A 22,010-nucleotide genomic window follows, 5' to 3' on the forward strand; every position below is an offset into this window, starting at 1 on the left:
ATAACTCACTGTGCATGTTCTGAATTTCAGATAAATCCTCTGTATTTCTAAGATTGCTTTAGGGTTGGTTGAACTGTGATAAACAGCTGTACATAGGTTGAGAAACTGAACCTTATTAGTTTAACACAAAACCCATCTGTTTAATCTTGAAGTGTGAATGCAGTGATTTCTCTTACAATTTCATACTATTTGTAACCTATTAGGAAAGTCCACATTGGTCCAAATACTGGGCTGGATTTGGAAATAGTGTTAAAATGGGAAAGTACCTGTAGGGTTGGTAGGAGAATAGCAATGATCAGATTTGCAAATCCTGCTCAGTCAAAATATCTGCAGTAAAAAATCCCAGTGAGTGCTGCACCTCAAACTTCCACCTGCAGCCTCGGGGTTGATTCTGTTCCCCTGCAAATCCACTGCAATGCTCCTGCTTATTTGCAAGGCACCTGGGACTAACTGGAAGTTTTGCCTGAATGAGGACAATAAGGTTTAGTCCCATTTTTTAATGCCCAGATTTTGTAATTTCACCAGACAGTTTGAATTTGTTGCGCTTAATAGAAATATAAAAACCCATAAAATGCAAAATCATTTCAACCTACTATAATGACTTTCTGAGAAATCACAGGGGTCACAAAGCACAGTGGCTTAGAAGTACATTTAAAGAGATTAAGCATTAAAACATTCTTTCCAAGTGCAAAGTGAACAATATGGAGATGCCATGAATTCGTATTGCACACACCTGCTGGAAGAGGAACATGATATGGATCCACAGTGAAGGCTGCTGGCTGATGAGGGTAAAACTGGATTTACTGTACAGGCAGTAATGGCCCTTCAGGGGACAGCTGAAGAACAGCTTTGCTACGCAGCTTCTAACAGTATCTAGAAATAAATATACAGAATATTAAAATTAACTACATAAAAGACAAAAACCTAACTGTCCATTACCAGTGTGAGGGCATGCATTTCCACTACAGGGATATCTCAACTGGGTCAACTCCTGCAGCTTTCAGAAGGGCGTTGCGGTATCTGCACCCTTAAATTAAACACCAGCCATCTAACAGTACTAGAGAACTTTAGTCTCCTGTGCTTTAAATCTTACATAGTGATCATTTACTTCCAAAAGCAAAAGGTGCGAGATGGTGCATAGTCATGCTGTTTATCTTCTTTGTGCTTTCTCATGCATTTGGTACCGACATTTATCTTACCGAACCAGACAGATCTGTTAGAACTGTGCATCACTTATTCTTATTTAAAGAGTTTGTTGGATAAACCATCCCTTATTATGAAATAGCCATATGGGAGCCTGATGTCTGTGGGATCCTTGCTGAAACTTTGTGCAGCTAAAAGCTGGTGTCTGTAGGGATGGAGGATTGCATCTCCTAGCTAGGAATGGGCTCATTCAGCTGCTGGTAAAAGCTGCAGTATTTCCCGTTTGCAATGGATTCCCCAGGGGCCAAAAGGTGCATAAATCGATTTACAACACTATTGTGCATGTAGCATGTTTTCTGTACAGGCCATCTTATAAATTTATCACGCAAAATACCACCATTTCAAAGAAGAGCATCAGTGAGTATTCACTGAGCCATGGGTCACCACAGGGAGCCAATTTGCCAACCTCTGCCCAGTGCTGCAAGGGCTCCCAGCTGCAGTCCATCTCCCCATCCACCCAGGAGCTGAAGCTCCAGAGCTCAGCTCCATCTGAACCTGCCCATGCAGAGATGCTCTGCCTACAGCCTGGCTTCTAAGGGGTCCAGGTCCTACAACTCCCACTTCTTATCGAGCATTGTGCTACAAGTCTGCTGGTCATACCCGATTTTCACTTGCTAAGCCAGGGAGCTGCAGCTTTTGCAGCCATTCTCTGAGAGGCAAAACCCATGAGGCACAGGAATCATTGCTGCTGTCATACTGCAAGGCACAACGTGACACACTGCAATCAGCAAGCCAGTGCAAGGGCAGCCACCGCCAGAGCCCGCTGGCCACAGTGCCAGCCCAGCCACAGACTTTGCAGCAAAAAACACACGGAGAAGAAAAGGCATGGAGCTCCAGGTCCAAACTGACAGGAGGCTGCAGATGCGTTCACGCTTACACAACCAGGAAAGGTGGGTAATCACCTTTGAATGTCCATTCACAGCTGCGACTCAGTGTCACCCACTCAACACAGAGGTTTTTCTCCAAAAGTGCAGTTTGGCTTGCAGACCCAGCTCTTGGGCACTACAGAAAGACAGAGCATCTCCAATTCTCACCACTCTGTCAAATACTGACCATTTATGCCATCTGTGACCATGTCACCTGTTGATAAAAATCCTGCAGTGGTTACATGCAATCTGAAGGTGCCATTTGGGATCAGCTCCTCAGTACAGAGCTATATGCTACATAACGTTACCTGGCTCTGAACTTCCCATGCTGGTTTTAACCAGAAATGAAGCCCTTGAGATGCACAATTCTGCTTTTACAGAATACTGACCTTGAACCCTCATTTTCTGTCTTTGGATGACTACTCATAATGATAACAGCATGTTAGGGATAACCTATTCAGACTTTATTAACTTAAAATAGTGGTGGTGTTTTATAGCCCCTTTGCACAGGAACAAGCAGCTATCCAAGGTAAAAAGGCATGGAAAACAAGAGACAGAGATCCTTAGATCATGACCTTGATGCAAACACAGGAGAGAGCTGCGCCCTCTTCAGCCAGCTGGAGAGTTGAACTTGGAAGGGAAGAGGAAGAACAGTTCCACCAGCTGTTTCCTAGCTAAAGGCAGAAATGACAGACAGACTGACAAGCTGCCGTGCAGTGGCTGATGAGCCCACTAGATCTACGCACCAAGCCACTGTTGCTCACCTCTCCTAGGACCCTGGCCTGCCAGCACCTACAGGGCCAGAGCTGAAGTGTTTTCAAAGAGAAGAGAGCACAGTTCAGGCTCCTGTGGCATTGCACAGCCAGGTCTCACTGTGCAGCATCTACAGAATGAATCACCAGTTGAGAAGCCTGACACAGGCCAGCTGTGCAGGCAGCATTACTCAGAGTCTCATGCTATCCTGGTGAGTCACTGTGAGGTGAAGGTGTAGTAATAAAATGCTGTAAGAAAATATCCTAACTGGAAAAATGAGTTGTAACTTTTTAGAGGACATGGCTAGCAGGAGACAGTTTAAATAGCACAGCCTTCTGGATCTACTGACAATGAGAGCCAGGAACAAGGAAGACAGATATCAGAAGGCCTTTCGGTCCAGCAACAGACCATCTTGAAACACTTGCTGGTTTTAACATTTTTCATCTAATCAGGATGTGAAAGCATAGGAGAGAAATGTAATAAATTCACATAAACCGCAATGTATGAGGAATGAGTTTACCAGAGGCACAAAAGGCTGGGTCCCTAGAGTGAAAGTATCAATGGATCAGATTGTCTCTGAAAATGCAGAAAATTCAAAACTGGGATGTTGGAAGCTGTCAAAGACGCTACAGAGAAGCCAGATGGTTGTTAAGGTGGGAGAAAAAACTTCAGAAGCTGGCAAGTGGAAACCACTCTGATATCTTTTGACAAAGCTGTTTGAAATTGCTGAGTAAAGGAAGGCACCAGTGTCAAGCTGGGGCTGCAGAGCTCATTTAGAATCCACTGAGGCACAGAAGGGATCCGAGATGTAAAGGCACAGGAAGATTAAAGTTAGAGATCACAAAAAATAGTAGAGTCACTACACATGCTGTGAGGAAACAAACACAAGCCAAAGCAATGCATAATATTTGGAAATGAGCACAAGAACCAAACCAGATTGTAGCAACCATAAAGCAAGGGATGACAACAGCACTCCTTCCTCAGAGGAACTCAGCAACATTATAGCAGATGAAACTTGGATTATCTGGAAACCAATGGGGTGTTCATTAATCTTTAATCACAGGCAGGTGCAAAAGCCAAATTGGGGGCAGAAGGAGCAATAGTGAAAGCAGAAGAAAAGCCACAGGCACTAGGAGGTCATAGGGTCAGACCAGGTGGTAAGCTCTCCTCCCAGAGAGGAGTTCACGAACGAAGTCAAAATGACGAGCTGAACAGGACTACAAGCATCATCTGAATCACTCCCCACCAAAGAGACAGGAGGAAGGACCTAGGCCAGCCCTGGCTCCTCCAGTCCATGGGTGAGCCAAAAAGAAAACCCATCCATATGTGCCTCTAGAGAGTGCATTTAGCAGAAGACTACTTTGAAGATGTTTCTTTTCCTGTGAGACAGCGATGGAAAGAGGAGCTGAAGTGGGGCCACTGCTCTTGGCTTCAAACACACCAAAAAGAGAGGCACCCTCAGTGGTGTTAGGAAATATAGCACTCTTTTCTCTTGTGAAAGCCTGGAAAAAATGAATATATTACAGGAGAATGTTGCCTTGAAGGAGGAAAGAATCCGCACAAAGTGGTGGCTAGATGCCAAGCATTGGGCATTTGTAGACTGCTCTTTGAAGAAAACAACATTAATTGTGCACATTGACTAAATCCTGTGGAATGTAAAAGTGCTGTTTGGATCACGTCAATTGCCTAAGCGCAAACGTACTTTAAGATCTACAGTGGGACAATATTAGAAGGGTGTGTATGACCATAAGCTTTCAGCAGTAGAAAGCCAGGGCTTAGTTAAACCAACAAAGATGCAAATGCTGCTAAACTGAGATAACAGTTCTGAAAAGAAAACTAACTTAGCTGCAGATCACAGATACATCATGCCCATAAGCAGTGCACTCACCTTAACAGGAAAAAGGTGGGGCATAAAATCCAGTAACTCTTGGATTAGTAGCTATAGGGAAAATTTGAGTTTTACCTAATTTCGCAAACCTACTGGTTCATACCCAAACCTGCCACTGTTCATGTTCAAATAAAGGATGAGTTTGAGAAACCAAAAGGGTAAGGTAGAGTGACCATGTGTCCTGGGACATGTTAAAGCACAAAACTAAATGATGTCCATGGAGAGAAGGGACCTTTTAAAAGGGCACATAGCAATAGGACAAGGGGCAATGGCTTTAAATTGAAAGAGGGGAGATTTAGATTAGATATTAGGAAGAAGTTCTTTACTGTGAGGGTGGTGAGGCACTAGAACAGGTTGCCCAGAGAAGCTGTGGCTGCCCCATCCCTGGAAGTGTTCAAGGCCAGATTGGACAGGAATTTGAGCAACCTGGTCTAGTGGAAGGCATTCATGCTCCTGGCAAGAAGGTTGGAACTGGATGATCTTTAAGGTCCCTTCCAACCCAAACCCTTCCATGATTCTATGATGCTCCAAGGAGGCTGCTGACAGGATGCTCTTCCAACAGCATGGGCCAAACTAAAGACCCCTGTTTTATGCATCACAAATGATAACAAAACTTTAACTTCAGCACACTCAACCAGAAGTAGAGGCTTGGTCTTGGTCCCTGTGTGTGAAAAGTTTAATGCTTCATTACGGGAAATCACTGTTAACTAAGAGAGACTATAAACCACATACTGCCGCTGCAAAAGGAGCTGGCGCTCAATGCCTTCCTCTTCAGTTAGTAGGGCAGTTATTTTTTCAGTTACAAATTTATGAATTGACAAGACACATGGGAGACATTTAAAGGCTGCAGGCAAACATTAGAGTGCATTTAGCAACTGTGCAAGGCAGCAGAGTCCAGAGCTAGATTTCTTGTAACCTACAGTGAGTCCACAGTAAGTCCACATGAAGCTGATTATATCCCACCTGGGCAATCTTCCACAGAAGTCATTGCAGCTGGGAGCAGAAGGCTGCAGAGCTCCAGGATACCAGCCCCCAGTTAGCAGTTGAGAGAAAGGATGCCCAGTGCTAGGTGGAGCTGTGTTTAACGGGACTGTAAACGGAGGTTTCTAAATGCTGCAGAACAAAAAAATTGCAAAGGATATATGGAGACACACAAAAACCTAACAAATTGCTTAGCAAGACATTGTGGATGACATTGAGAAGAATCCTGAGGCTGATAATGCATGCCAAAATAAATGTAATTTCAAGGGCTGGAAGTCCATGCTGGTTGAGCAAAAAGTTAGTTCCTGGAAAAAAGCAGCATTCATTTGTCAATACCAACTGAAAAAAGCCTCCTACTCAGGCACTGTTCAAACTTTTGGTATGAGTGATTACTCATAGCTATTTCTGCATTTGATGTGCTGAATTTGGCAATATCTGATAACAAGCCAAAGTTTACTACGTGTGTTTTTCAGTGGTTTGCAATGAACTATGAGTTTCAACATAGAACAGCTAATCTCAATTATCCCAAGGTCAGCAGAAAGTGGTATTTAAATAATAAACCTATTCTGGTGAAGATTAAGATGACCCAGATACATATCTAGCACTGTTACACTATATTTTACTCAAGTGCAAACAGCACACCAGTACCATAAGAAGCCAAACCAAAGCACTGACTGTTTCTAGAAATGACAATATTACTTTTGAGTTTCCCTACTCGTGGAGCAATTTCAATTCAGTCTGTTCACTACATCCTACTGTAGCAGAGTAATAACATTCACCATGGGTTTTTTTATTTCTAGTATAATATTGCACTTTTATAATATGCTATTCAAGGATCCCAATGAACCGTTATTTAAACCTCAACATGTCCATCACAATAGGTCATTTTTGCTGTACCTTGTGGGCAAGTTAGAAGTGTGGCATGATCATTTAGGAACAAAGCATGCATGTAACATGTACATGTGTGTGCTTGTGCTCAGACATACTCTGAGTGAAAAAGGTGCTTTTAAAATCATTGCAGTATTTATGAATTGCATGTACTTATGTACTCAGTACAATACGCAGTTTAAGAAGATACATTTTGGGCTTTCCTAAAACAAACATACATAAATCGGGTGAGCTTTAGGTAAGCTATGTTGCTTACTTTTCCCAGTCCATCATTGCAAGTTATATAAAATACTGTGAAACAAGCATCGACCTTGTGTAATCCCAACAGATTTCAGAGGAGTTAAAGTACAGAAAATACAATATAGCAAGACCAGTTAACACTGTGAGATTGGAAGGCAGTCTTTTCTAGGGAAAACAACTCACTGCATTTACACTTGGCAATGCACAGCAGCTGACAAATGGAAATCTGATGGGTGAGCAGGGATCAGGTCTGTAGGTTTAGCTAGGAAAGGGGAGCATACACCAATTTTTGCTAGGAAGAACAAAAATAAATCACATGCAGGCTTGAGTTAGCAAAAAAGCTTTGAAGGTGGAAAGAAACCAGTCTCAGCCTATGAGGGTGGAGACAATGTAGTTCCCTGAATCTCTGTGTAATTCCATGTGTGGAAACACGCAACCACTCACTCTGACTTTGCGTGGTAAGGAAAGATTAATGTAGCCTCAAGAAACTTTCAGGATATCAGTAAGATACAACACACAGGAGAGTCCTGTCAATAAAACCTACTCGGTCTGCAACAGCTTCCCCAGCACACAGCACATCTTGGTGAGTGCTGGTAATCCAATGTCAATTAAAGGTCCTTTTGATGTGCTTTAGAGCAATGAAGTCCAAGTTATGGCAGAGATGGATGTCCAGCTCTTTAAAATAATTGGTCAAAAGTATGTAAGGGAGTGAGGAAGGGAAAAATTAACTAATTTCCCTGAGGACATTAAGCCTGTTACATTGGTCACATTTAAGCTACACATTTACAGACTCTAGAACCATTTTTTTACTTTAAAACCTATTGCCTCTTATAAATGTGGAAAGCAAATTTGAAGCAGGGTGTTGATGCTGATTTCTATTTCACCAAGTAACCTGTCCCATCTGACCTAATTTAGGATTTATGGAAATACCATTTCAACCACTAGATCTGCAACTCTAATAGCACTTCTATACTGCACGGGCTCATAGAGGCTTTGACTGTAGAAAAAGAAAAAAAAAAACAACCCAAAATGAGACAGACTTTGTCTTATGAGTATTTAAGAGTGCTAGCTCTTGGAGCTGGATGATAGATATGATAGTTTTGTTTGGGGCAGGAAAATCCCTTGTACATGTCAACACATCAAAAGATAACACATGAGGAGGAAAGGGACAGCTCAGGGACAAGATGATATAACACCAGGTATGTCTTTATTGTGGCACTTACTTAGTATAGACAGGCCTGGGTAAATGCACACATTGCCCTGGTCTGCATGCCAGTCACCCCCATAGCCACGCCGTCACTGTATTACTGCCATGAGAAATGAGCTTCTTGTGCACCCATGAATGGCTGCCAGCTAAGCCACACTCTGACTTTCTCAGAGACAATTATGGCACATTTTGTACATCTCATCAGTGCTCCCATTTGTGACATCAGAGAAACCAATTTCTCAGCACTTATTGTCTCATCCTGTGATCCCACGTGCAGGTGGAAAGGTGGCCAGCCTGGATCTACCCTACTCAGGGAGAGGCTAGCAAGCTCTGATGCAAAACAGGTCTATTAGGTGAGAATCTAGGTATGTTGATGAGAGTTTTGTTTACGCTAAGCAGCAGCTCAGTTAACTCAGCAAAGGAGAAAAGCTTATATCTCTGCCTCATCTCAGCAGCAAAGCAGTATCTGCTGCTGCTGAGTATCTGGGGTAACACACTGCACAGACAGAACAAGTGCTTCTTTTATTCAATTACCATGAATCATCCCTATTGACAAGCACCTAAGCCAAGACATTTTAGAACTCTGTGCATCCCTCCACTCAAGCAGCTCCTCATCTCAGCTTCCCCCTGGGCATCCTACCTGGCTGCACCCACATCCTGCTCTCCTGCATCACTGGCAGCAGTGGCTGGTGAAACTTGGGCACATCTTCTCCATAAAGAATGATGAGTTCTCCTCCTTCCTCAGCTTGGCTTTTGCTTGGAAGGAGGGTCCGAGTAACACAAGGGAAGGGATTTTAAAAGATGAAGAATGTGTGAAAGGCAATGGAAGGCACAAAACACCACAGAGTCACTAAATGCCTCAGAGGGCCGAGACTGATCGAGGTTGCAGGAAAGGCTCCTCCAGTCAATAAACATTTCTCATCACATCTGTTGGCAAGTGTCAAACTTCTAGCAAGAGAATCAGCAACAACTTGTTTTTCCTACAGGAAACAAGAGAATATATGTTGCAATTTTAAAGTTCACTACTAAGTCGTTGTGCCTGGGGAAAAGAACAAAAAGTATACACAGAGGAATGTCAGTAGAGTTGTTAATTGTTGTTTATTCCAACTTAATATGCTGGGTTAAAACTGGAGGTTCATACGCAAGTAGGTCCAGAGTCACTGGTTCTGGGAACAATTAATGCATTATATGATTTACATTGGTAAACCTTTACTATTAAATAAAATCTGTTAATAGGAGTAAAAGTATGCTCATAAATTTCCTGAACAGAATCAAACCGAGCCATAAACATGAAACCAGGGAATAAGAAATGGATACAACTTTTTAAATTTCAGTTTTAAGCCTTTTCCAGCTTCCTCAGTTTCCTTTGCCTGATCTCTTCATTTTGGTTTACAAATAAGTATGCAAACAATAAATATGTTTATAGGAGAAACGGGTAATTTTTAAAGCAACCAGCTTCAGGAAATGCTGGTTTATATTTTTTTAACACTACTAGCTTTGCATGCATGCCATAACTCAGTCTGATAGATTTCACCTCCAGTAAGTTACCCAAAAATCAACAGTGAAGGCATAACTATAATGGGTTCTGGACAGCCACCACAATGCACTCAGTACACAGAGTCCAAATCTGAGTGGCAAAAGCCACATTTGAAAATGTACAGATTAGCTTAACTTTATAAAACCTTCTAGCTTCCTTCCCTTTACCATCAGAACAATCAAAAGCCTAGGTTATGTGGGAAGGTACAACAGGAAAGTATCTCTGCCACATTGTCGCATCTTCAGAAGCAAAAGTGTATTTACATTTCCGCTGCCTGTATCAATGACAAACATGCAAAGAACCCATAAGGTGTGCGCAGGAAAGTGGGGTCCCGAGAAAACACCTTGCTCCTGCCGATGCCTGGCTCCTGTGTCCCAGCCACATCCTTCAGCCGCCTCTGCCCAACACCCCCAGCCTGGCTGACCCTGCCTACACAGTGGGGTGAGAAGGGACACAGGAGGAACCGTTAGGTCCATCCTGGTCCCACCCAGAAGCTCAGAAGTCAAAGTCCTCTGATTCGGCTTTTCCCCCAGGAGAGTGATAACACCATCCCACCAGGAATCTTCCAGCTACCAGGTAAAGCGCATCTGGAGACCAGCCTGTTTAAATTGATGCTTCCAGATTAGGTGTAAAGCACACATGATTTCCTATTATCACATACGCGAGGGCAGCACATTATGAGTGTGTTCATGTTCCTATTACGCTCCCAGTTGCACTGAGAGTTTCTCCATGGTCTAACAATGCAGATCACCATGAGAGCAATGGCTATCCTGTGAGTTAGCACTTCCATTCTCACTGCCTGCCCTCACATTTGGGATGCATTTGAAATACCAGTGCTGAAGAATAAAATGCCAACTAATATTTTTGTTTGGCTGAGCAGCAGCAGAGCTGATGTCTGGAAATGCTGGCCTGAACCTATGCAACTTTGTGATCCCACTGAAGGATCAGAGGTCCATCTGTTCCAAATCAACGTTTGGCTTATGGAATGCTGGAATTTATCAGACCGGTGCAGGGGTGAGCACAGCAGGGGAGCAATGAACTTTTCCATCTAAACTGTCATATGGTACCAATTATCTCTCAGTACAGCATAAAACATAACAGCAACCAGATTTAGGGCCAGCGCACTGCAACCTGTTTCCCCTGCCACCGCCTCTTCTTTCAGCATTCTGTTATTAATCCCACAAAATGTTTGCTGTTTGTTTCCTCCTGTAGGGCACCAAGGACCCAGGAGTGACTCACTACTATAAAATGGTTCTTTTTCATTGGATGGCATTGCATTTTGAATGTGGCTTCAGTGACCAAGGATTGAATGATCTCCCTGTGCTCTATCCTTTTACAAAGGCAGCTAGGCAGGCTGGAGATGTGCAAATCCTTCACAGCATCCTCTACACACAGTTATTATAAGATGCTTTCTTTCCAACATCTCACTTGACACCCAATGCTCTGAGCTGTAGGCATTAATGGTGGTGGTTTTATCCCATTTATCCAAAGAGCAAGTAGAACTAGAGTGGAAAACAAGGACCTGCCCTCAAATTATAACCAAATCCAGCAGCTGTACAGGCTTGTGTCTGGGAACCATCTGACATCAGCAACTCCCAGAGGCAGAATACACATGACCATGCATTTTAGCCACCATTCCTGTGTATCTGGGAAACAAGAATAAGTCAAAAATCATCCAACATGCATAAGACCTAAAATTACCCCATGCAATGGTAATTGGGTTACACTCTTTTGAGAACAGACTCAGGTCCCAGCTGGATGTTGTGGCACTCCCGAAGCCAACTTTGGCAGGTCATAACACCAATAATGCGTAATTCAGGAATGCCATCTTTTACCTAAGCCTTTCAAAGCAACCTCCTCAAACCACTGCCAGCCCTATCTCCCCAGATTTGTACACTGAGACCTAGAAAAGCAGAAAAGCTGAAAGACATTTCAAAGAGCACCTACTGCGGCCAGTGGAGAAACTGCAAATGCAATGTGGGGATCTTGAGCACTGTCTCTTGTTCTTAACCACTGGGACCCCAAAACAGCAGAACTCCTCCTGCCCAGCGTATGCTGAAAAGCAATAACCAAACTTGGGAGTGTTCGGGAAATTATAGGTGCACAAGTCTGGGCCACTGCTATCTGCAAAATCCTGGAGGTACCGGTAAGATATAAGATCACAAACCGTCTGGAAAAATATGGGCTGATGAAAACTGTTTGCTTAGCTCTGTGAAAGCTAAAGCTTCTCACAAATATGGTGGCTTTCTTTTTTATTTTTTTTGAGGGAAAGATGCACAGGATTAAGAGGATTAAAGTAATGAACATGACATAAAAGAATGCCTCAAATTGCTAAGGTATGGCAGAGATGGGAATCTGGGCAAAGTGGTTCAAACTAAGCAGGAAGTGAACCAAACTATCAGCCCCAAACTGAAACAAACTAAAACAAATGGATTTTTGTGGTTTCAAATGCCTTCTTTCTGCCCTGGTTTAAATCTCTTCTCTGACTGCAGTGTTAGTTCCAAGAGATTCACTTATGTATGTACACACACGCATCTGGTAAGCTGCTGTAGCTTGTCTATTCTTCAAAATGCCCTCAACTTAGCCATTTTCTTAGTAAAAGACATTTTGGCTAACAGCCCAGCCTTAACCCTACTTCTGCTGTAGGATCATCACCCAGTGCACAACCCTTCTCTGCTTGAAGACAAAAATAGTAAATACTAAAACTGAGATAACAGAGCTGTCGACATGTCAATTTTTCAACGTGTATGGGAGGCATCTTCAAACTGTCAGACAGATCATGGATCCACCCTTGCAGTTCTAAACCTGTATCCCTTCACAGCTGTAAAACCTAACACTTAAGTTAATATTGCATAAATTTTAGCATATAGTATAATTCAAATGAACTTATAAGTCAACAAGGAGACTGAAAAAATACACCCCGTAAAGCAAAAATATTTTGTGAGGGTAAGTCCTACACAGCAAATGTCTGACTCAACAGCAAAAAAGAAAGTTTGCAAATCACAGACAATGTTACGGAGCAGAGGATGCAACCAAAGACACTCAGGGGACCTGCTCACTGGATCTGCCCCCTTATCCGAACTCAGAGTCAAGACTGTCTATGACATCAGGAGTTGTAATACTTTGGTTAAGAACACAAATTTTCTCAATTTTCATCTTTTCAAGGAATGTTCAAATAGCAATTCTGTTTTGAGTCAGAAAGTCCCACCAGTACCTTATCCTGATATTAGCTTGCAAAGGGCAAGTAAGAGAGCTCTAAGTGAGCAGTGCAAGAACAGAACGAGCACACAGCAGTAACTTCCCTTCTGGTACCTCCTGGTACCTCCATCCATGGTTCTGGCATTTCCAGAATTGGGTGGTATTATTTTGATAATCCTTGAATGGCTCTGATCCCTGAATTTACCTAACCACTTTTGAAACCAGGCACCCTTTCAGCATACTTATGGACTGTAGCAATCAGCTCTTCCATTTAATTACATGTATATAATTATGTGTTAAGAGGTGCCCATTGTGCGTCTTTTGAATTGGCTTCCTGACAACTTCATTACACGTTCTCTAGTACTTGTATTAGGATAGACAGTGAGTTACCACTCCCAGTTAATCTTCTCAGTCCTTTAAGATATTGCAAATCTCTGTTAGCTGTCTCTTTTCTGGACTGCAGAGTCCCAGGCCATTCTTCATATGGAGGCCCCTGAGTATCTTCATACTCCTGGTTACTAGTCTCCTTTGTCCTTCAAGATTCAGGCTCCACTTAATGCAGACAATGACAGAATGATGTCATTTGATGTATCTAATTTTCTTAATAATTTTTCTCTTGCTTTTTTTCCCCCCAGCTACTGAGCACTGAACTGAATGTCCTCTGTCTTTCTGCAAGGCAGTGACTTCATATTTGGAAAACTTTCAGCAACCTCTTGCTTTCACTCCTACTGCTCTTGGTATCAGTGCCCCCATATCTGGCATGGGCTGTACACACTAATTCTGGATGTACCCAAAGGCATGCAAGCATCTTCTGTTCTCACCAGTGTGTCAACACAGCATCCTTTCGGGGATGCCATCCAGTCTCACTTTTACGCAGTAAGGCATTCCCCACGTTCACAGACAGTCTTCCAAGAGGTTGGACATCATCATCATTAGAAATGCAAGCAGGGGTTTGAATTCTGTTTAAGTGAACAGAATTTGACCCATTTATTATATGGAAATTCTTACGACCGACATTAACACTCTGTTGACCTGTGTGTGAGCTACCACTTGGAAGGCCAGGAAAAGCATGACTAACAAAAGGGTACATGGGGAAATTTGCACTCTCTATTATTAGCACACTGCAGTGCTATTTTCTTGCAACACATTTTGCCAATATTTCCTTCAAGTACTCTATTTCATGGGAGATTGCTCTTAAGTGCATATCTTTTAATATTTTCCATGGTTTACATATTAAATTTCCAGTTCAACAAACTATATAAGCCATGTAAAATTAGCCAACTACATATATTACTATTTTCTAAAATTATTTTACTATTTTCTAATCATCTTATTTGAAAAGTAAGCCCTAAACATCTGAATCGGCCTTTAGAGTGTGTGGGAATCGCAGAAGACCAACAACTGAAAGGTTTTTATGGGGTGATTTATTTAATATCTGAAATATTAACAAAGCTATCCCCTGTGTCATGAGTCAGATTGCATTTCTTCAACATATTTAAAATGAGTCACATAAATCTCCTGATCTGCATGCGTGTCCCTACTCAAACAATTTCCCTAAGAATGCTAGTTGAGGATTTTCAGGAAATTACAATAGTTTGAATGAATTTAGAAATAGTCACATGCTTAGAACATGTCATAATAAGTACTTCAGAAAGGAAACTGAGCAACACATTTAGAAATATTCAGCTTACTGCATTTGATTAATGCAAGGTCATGCCACTCAGCACTTAAAAAGCCAGCTTGTTCACTCTCATATTTCCACTGTAATTTTATGAAACGGGAGTTTTATCATTAATTGTATCAAATAACTATTTCAAGTAGTAAATGTGGAATTTAAGATATTCAGGAAACTCTTCAGAAACATAAGCTTTTAAAATACATATAGTTATATCCCTTTTATGGGTAGAAACTGCTTTTCAACTTCTTGACCACTGAAAAAGTAAACAAACAAATATTTTATCCACAGAAGTTGATATCTGATGGACCTGAAGTTATGTAGTATTAGAAGATGAGGTATTAAGTGGCTGCAAATCAATTTAATTTATGGAGTCATCTACTCTTTGGAATCAACGTGGTCCATTGAAGGGCTGAGCTGTAAGTAGCTCACAACCACCAGCAAGTGGTTAGATGCACACAAATTCATGTAAACAAGAGGCTCACAAACCAACCTAAAGTATTTACTTCAAAGAGGAATATCAAAGACCCATCGAGCAGTGTATCGCCCGCTTCCCCCATAGTCTCACAAACCAGCGTTCTTGCAGTTGAAAACAAATGTCACCCCTGATGAAAGCAGAAAACATTAAACAACCCCAGGGAGGTGGTGAGATAGGATCCAACCCGACGCACTGGGGATCTCATTCTGTTGTGCCCTGAAGGAGCTTTTATGTCTAGACTGGAATGTGCTGACCTGAGGGTCCTGATTTAATAATATCATGCTAATGAGGAAGGAGACACAGATCTGCTCTACAGCAGCCCAGCAGGCCAAGAAGAAGGCTTAAGTATTAGCATGTGCTTATCCATAAACCTGTGTGGTTGAGTGCGACCCATGGCACATGTAGTCTGTGGTACTTGACTCTCCACAACTGTTCACACAGCTCCATAACTTACAGCCTGGAGCCAGGTGACATTCCCCTTGCTTTCCTGCCCTGTAGACATGCCCAGAGGCATTGCCAGCCTTAGCCCACAGCAACATCTCTTCAGCTCAGTGTGACAGTTCCTGCCCTTTTCCAGAGAGCTCGGGGTTTGTTCCCTATGACAGCCAAAAGCTATACAGTTTGTGGGTCAGGGTCAAAGGGACAACAGCGATGGGGAACATCACTGTGGGGGTCTGTTACAGACCGCCTGATCAAGAGGACGATGAAGCGCTCTACAGACAGATAGGAGCAGCCTCACGCTCGCAGGCCCTTGTCCTCATGGGGGACTTCAACCGTCCTGATATCTGTTGGAGGCACAAGCAATCCAGGAGGTTCCTCGATTGTGTGGAAGACAGTTTCCTCTTGCAAGTAATAGAGGAGCCGAAAAGGAGAGGTGCCATGCTTGACCTCGTGCTCACCAACAGGGAGGGGCTCGGGAGGAATGGGATGCTCCAGGGCAGCCTTGGCTGTAGCAATCGAGATGGTCGAGTTCGAGATCCTCAAGACAGTGAGAAGAGCATGCAGCAAGCTCACTGCCCTGGACTTCAAGAAAGCAGACTTTGGCCTCTTCAGGAACCTGCTTAGTAAGGTTCCATGGGATATAGTCCTAGAGGGCAGGGGGGCCCAAGACTGCTGGTTGATATTGAAGGATCACCTGCTACATGCTCAGGAGTGTTGTGTCCCAACTAGAAGGAAGCGCGACAGAAGGGCCAGGAGATCTCCATGGATGGATAAGGAGCTGCTGAGGAAACTTACAGGGGAAAAAGCAGCTTATAAAAGGTGGGAGTGAGGACAGGCGGCCTGGGAAGAATACAGGAATGATGTCTGGGAAGCTAGGGACCAGGTCAGGAAAGCTAAGGCCCAGCTAGAATTAAATCTGGCAAGGGATGTGAAAGATAACAGGAAAGGCTTCTATAGGTACATAGCAAATCAAAGACAGACTAGGAACAATGTGGGCCCTCTCCGGATGCTATTGGGAGAACTGGCTACCCTGGATTTGGAGAAGGCTGAGGTTCTTAATGATTTCTTTGCCTCAGTCTTCACTAGCAAATGCTCTGACCACACCACCCAAGTCTTGGAAGGCAGCCACAGGGACTGTGAGAATGAAGACCTTAGGCCCACTGTGGGAGAGGATCAGGTTCGAGACCATCTTAAGAACCTGAACGTGCACAAGTCCATGGGACCTGATGAAATCCATCCACGGGTCCTGAAGGAGCTGGCGAATGACGTTGCTAAACCACTGTCCATCATATTTGAAAAATCATGGCAGTCAGATGAAGTTCCTGATGACTGGAAGAAGGGTAATATAAACCCCATTTTCAGGAAGGGGAAGGTGGATGACCCGGGGAACTATAGACCAGCCAGTCTCACCTCTGTGCCTGGTAAAATCTTGGAGCAGGTTCTCCTGGAAAGCATGCTAAGGCACATGAAAAATAACAAGGTGGTTGGTGACAGCCAGCATGGTTTCACTAAGGGGAAATCCTGCCTGATGATTTTGGTGGCCTGCTATGATGGGGCTACAGAACCGATGGACAGTGGCAGTGCAGTTGACGTCATTTACACCTGGACTTGTGCAAAGCATTCGACACTATCCTGCACGACATCCTTGTCTCTAAATTGGAGAGACACCAATTTGATAGATGGACCACTCAGCGGATAAAGAACTGGCTCGATGGCCGCACGCAAAGGGTTGTGGTAAACAGCTCAATGTCCAGTTGGAAAACAGTAATGAGTCGTGTCCCTCAGGGATCGGTGTTGAGACCTGTCTTGTTCAATATCTTTGTTGGCAACAGGGACAGTGGGATTGAGTGCGCCATCAGCAAGTTTGCCGACGACACCAAGCTGTGTGGTTCAGTTGATATGCTGGAGGGAAGGGATGCCATCCAGAGGGACCTTGACACACTTGTGAGGTGGGCAGATGCCAACCTCATGAAGTTCAACCAAGCCAAGTGCAAGGTCCTACACCTGGGTCGGGGCAATCCCAGGCACAGCTACAGGTTGGGCGGAGAAGAGACTCAGAGCAGCCCTGCAGAAAAGGACTTGGGGGTGTTGGCTGATGAGAAGCTTAACATGAGCCGGCAGTGTGCGCTTGCAGCCCAGAAAGCCAACCGTATCCTGGGCTGCATCAAAAGAAGTGTGACCAGCAGGTCAAAGGAGGTGATCCTACCCCTCTACTCTGCTCTCCTGAGACCTCACTTGGACTACTGTGTGCAGTTCTGGTGTCCTCAACATAAAAAGGACATGGAGCTGTTGGAGCAAGTCCAGAGGAGGGCCATGAGGATGATAAGGGGGCTGGAGCACCTTCTGTATGAAGACAGGCTGAGGAAGTTGGGGCTGTTCAGCCTGGAGAAGAGAAGGCTGCGTGGAGACCTCATAGCAGCCTTCCAGTATCTGAAAGAGGCCTATAAGGATGCTGGGGAGGGGCTCTTCCTTAGGGACTGTAGTGGTAGGACAAGGGGTAATGGCTTCAAAGTTAAACAGGGGAAGTTTAGGTTAGATATAAGGAAGAAGTTCTTTACTGTGAGGGTGGTGAGGCACTGGAATGGGTTGCCCAAGGAAGTTGTAAACGCTCCATCCCTGGCGGTGTTCAAGGCTGGGTTGGACAGAGCCTTGGGTGACATGGTTTAGTGTGAGGTGTCCCTGCCCATGGCAGGGGGGTTGGAACTAGATGATCTTAAGGTCCTTTCCAACCCTAACTATTCTATGATTCTATATCCTCGAAGGAAAAGAACAACAGTCCTGGAAGATTTCAAAACACTGCAGTTTGGGAATGACATTGTTTTATAAAACTAATGTTCTTCCCCATCCATCAGCTCTGTGCTAGAGGATCTTTGCTACCTGTTTGCTTGAACCTTGAGAGGACTTTCAGTATAGTGTTAAAATTCTCATAATCAGAAGGGCTTGGACCTCTTACCTTCAATAACGCACTGATCAGGGATAGGCATTTTTCTCCCCATCTCTGTGACATATGCTTTCACTTTACCCAGGTTTTCCTTCAAGTGCAAGTAGAGCTTATCGTGGTATTCCTTGGGGCTCATCACTGCCTCTGTGTTTCCTTCGAGGGCCTTTTCTTTAGTAGACTCTGGCAAATTTGCTGATTCCACGTAATCGATACTTTGGTGTGAAACCAAAGAATTTCCCAGTTGCATTGCTTCAGTATCAACACTGAATGGCAATTTGTCATTTTCTTGGCTAATGTAGATCTCGGAGAAGGAGATACCAGCAGTTATCTCCGCACTGTCCTCATCCTGTCCACCCTCTGAATTTACCCCCTTCATGCGGAGTGCATGCAAAGCGAGGCTTTTGGACCTGGAAGGCGATAAGGAAATGACAAATGTTTTGGAGTAGAGGTCAGACACAAAAATCACCCAAACACATGCTCTTCTGAGTTACCTCTGTGCAGCTGGTTCAGAGAGGCGAGTGTGAGGCTCACCTAGCCAGAGGCAAGTATCTTTTGGTAGATGTGATTTCGAAAGCAAAATGCAAGCCACAGCTTTAATAAGCAAATGAAACTAAATAATATCCATATATCACAACATCTGCATGCCATGGAGGGAGCTAATCAGCGTATGTGCAAGCAACTTACAACCCCAGGACTGGAATATATGTATTATTGAGCACATCATAAAAATGCCATCCAGTGCCATTTAACTGAACCAAGCTTCAGCCTCCAGTTCTTCATTGCCCCATACCTATATGCTGAGGATGCAATTAAGCCTCTGTAAAAGTAAGAAGGGTAGAAGTGAAGTGACTGAAAAGGCAAATACTGGAGCAGGAAGAGAAAAGCTCTGCTGCAAAGCTGCAGTGCACAGGCAACTTAAAGACACTGCGGGTGTATGTTGCTATCTCACCCTATCTCACCCAGTGTCCCAGGATAGACATACTCATCTCACAGCACACAGGCAAAATTTCATTCAAACATTTGATACCTATTCTTAGCAATAATACCCAAGAAAATTCTCTATATCTTCCTTTCTAGTACTATCTGTATGCAAATATTTTCCTATCCCTTGTGCTGGTGTAGGGCACAAAAGAGATTAAATAAATAATTTAGTAAAGTTTTATCTAGCCTTCGAATTCATGGGTATGAGACTTACTTAAAATCAGAATTTTGATGCCCAAAGGCATCAAGTGGGCCAAATTCTCAACGTTTGCGTAAAGTTTTATTACAAAACTTATATTCATGAAAAGCACTCACACGTTTTACGGAGCCATACCTGTTAAATCTCATATCTTTCCTTTCTTCTTTAGAAACTTGGCCTAAACTGTATCTCCGCACTGAGCCAAGAGTACCGTTGTCGACATTTATTTTCTCCTCAAAAGCCTGTATTTTAACTTGAAGCTTTTCATCCTCTTCATTTCCATTCATAACAGATTTTAAATCATCCAGTGGTACAGGAGATTCTGTTTCAGTATCATTTTCCACCCTAAGGAAGTAGAAAGCAGAGATTTAACTTTGGCACACTGTGTTCACAGTGATGCTGATGTTGCGTTTCTGCCTGTGACCTCTATTATGTTTCTGCTAAAATAATTATGTTTCAGCAGAGATTCTCCTAGAGGTTGATTAATAATTTTCAAAAACATCTTCTAAATCAATGTCTCTGTCAGATGGATCAGAATCATTGAACATCTCTGACAACACTGGATTAGAAACTGCATGTGCTGTATCTGCATAAGCAAAACCCAACTCTTTTCCCAGTGGCCCCATAGCAAAAAGTTTTTCAACTGAATTTAAACCATTCTCTCTAGCTTGCTAAACACCAACTTCTTACATTATTTTCATAAACCAAAAGTCAAGCTAATTGCAGAGTTTAGAGAAACACTGTGGTTTTTAAAGTCTGACAAAAGTACATGCAGTTCCTACTGAATTATTGTATTCTGAGTAAGAAAAACATCTCTTAAAACTCAGCACACATACAGAAACAGGCTCGAGAAAAGTTCTAAGCAATGTGACTGAACTTCAGAAAAAGAGCAAGAGAAAACAAAGAGTTAAAATGAACTTGATAGGACTGCAGGGCAAGCTGTTTTATTTTGAAGTTGATTGTTATGTTAGTTTTAGAATGCACAACATTTTAATACAAAATTTGAAGATAACTTTAAAATAAGTTTAAGGGAAGCTGTTAATCTTAAGGAACAAAAAGAAATCTGCTGTCAGATATAGTGCTGGTAAAAATTTGCTTTCTAGCCATCAAAATACCTTTTGTCCAGTGAAAAATGCTGTCTTTGCTGGACGCCCAGCCATGGTGCCACAGGGGCAGTAATTACTACTAGCCAGAGCTGTAGGGCACAGCAAAAACTCTCTGCAGAAGGATCCCAAGGTGACGGACCCACCACCCCATACCAGGGCAAGGGCAGGCACACCAGTGTTACACCCTGCCCCAAGTGCAGTGCTTCCCGTGCCCAAATCCAGGTTTCCTAGATTAAGGTTTTCAGTCTGAGTGCCTCATTCCCCAAAACTGGGCTTCTGAAAATGGAGTTTGCTGGTAGGATCCTACACAGCTCACAGCCCGCAGTGAGACTCGGCTCCTCCAAATATTGAGCCTTTTGCTAGAAACCTAACCCTTGGATATCTGTATTCTTCCTTGAAGATGCTGCTTGGCCTTTATGCAACACCAGGACTGAATTTCCTGGGGGACCAACAGCAAATGTGGCAAAACCACTGTTGCTGCTTCTCCTCTTCTTCAGGGAGGTGCCTTCTGTTGGGGATTTCTATGTTCCCATCTTACTCCTGCAACTATGGAATAACTGGACCAAAAAATCATGAAGACAGTACAAAGACAATCAGAAATCTTAGGGAATTAAGGGGTATTTGACAGTATTTACTTTTTAAACTCTACTGACAGCTCTAAAACAAGCTCGTTTTACTTCTGACTATTTCTTTGTGTTAGTTTGTTTGTTTTTTTGTTTGTTGGTGGTGGTGGGTGGTTTTTTCCCTGATGAGAAAACATCTGAATAGCTATTCTGTAAAATATGGATATGGAAAGTCACAAATAAGAGTTTTAACACAGCTTTTCAAAGCAGCAGAGTCTCAACGTGTCATGCTCCCAGTCGGGAAGCCTATTAAAAACTCCCGAATACTGCAAATTACCAATTGTGGAAACAAAAAAGCATTTAAAAAAACCCCAACAAAACAAACCCACGAATCCTGCATCACAAAATGCACTTTTTCGTTTGTTTTGATAAACGCAGTTCAGGATATTTCTCAGAGGAGTTGGTAAGTTTTGTCTTGTTTTTAATTTAGGCAAGATCTCATAAGATATTAGCAGTGCAGAACACTGAAAAAAAAATATTCTTCTGTAATTAAGAACCACGGTATGATCTTTACTAACAAATCTTTCTGGAGATGTGGGACAAGATTTAATTTGTTAGAAAGCTGCCACTCCAAGATCACTCCTAACATTGCTCTATTGTGGAAACTAAGTGCTAAGAAAAATGTCCTGTTACGTACGTAAATATATATAAAGCCCTCTGGCCACAGAGAAGGGATTGATGGACTGATGTGGTTTATAAATGACAGACCCAAACCAGCAAGCCTTGATGATGTTTGGAAATAAAAATGGCCTTTTATAACAGCATCTTTTTATCCATCATTCTCCTGTTGAACTCTGGTGGCCTT

At 43.0% G+C, this 22,010-nt stretch overlaps 1 protein-coding gene across 9 annotated transcripts in view; it reads right to left on the reverse strand.

Annotated features, from left to right (window-relative positions):
* VEPH1 (ventricular zone expressed PH domain containing 1) overlaps window positions 1-22,010 on the reverse strand; it is a 104,785-nt gene that overhangs the window by 25,789 nt on the left and 56,986 nt on the right. For 7 of the 9 annotated variants that reach the window (XR_003992961.1, XR_003992960.1, XM_030496573.1 and 4 more), the window contains 3 exons: window positions 19,612-19,821; window positions 18,309-18,703; window positions 734-873 (listed from right to left, as the gene is read on the reverse strand). Coding sequence is in view for 6 of the 9 variants with exons in the window: in XM_030496573.1 (XP_030352433.1) it covers window positions 734-873; window positions 18,309-18,703; window positions 19,612-19,821 (745 nt within the window). In the remaining 3 variants the exon portion in view is untranslated. Of the gene's footprint in view, window positions 1-733; window positions 874-8,009; window positions 9,007-13,582; window positions 13,721-18,308; window positions 18,704-19,611; window positions 19,822-22,010 lie in introns of those variants that run through there. The other 2 variants (XR_003992962.1, XM_030496578.1) reach the window with 2 other exon arrangements.

Source organism: Strigops habroptila, chromosome 8 (assembly GCF_004027225.2).
Source record: "Strigops habroptila isolate Jane chromosome 8, bStrHab1.2.pri, whole genome shotgun sequence".
In the NCBI taxonomy this organism is placed as follows: Eukaryota; Metazoa; Chordata; class Aves; order Psittaciformes; family Psittacidae; genus Strigops; species Strigops habroptila.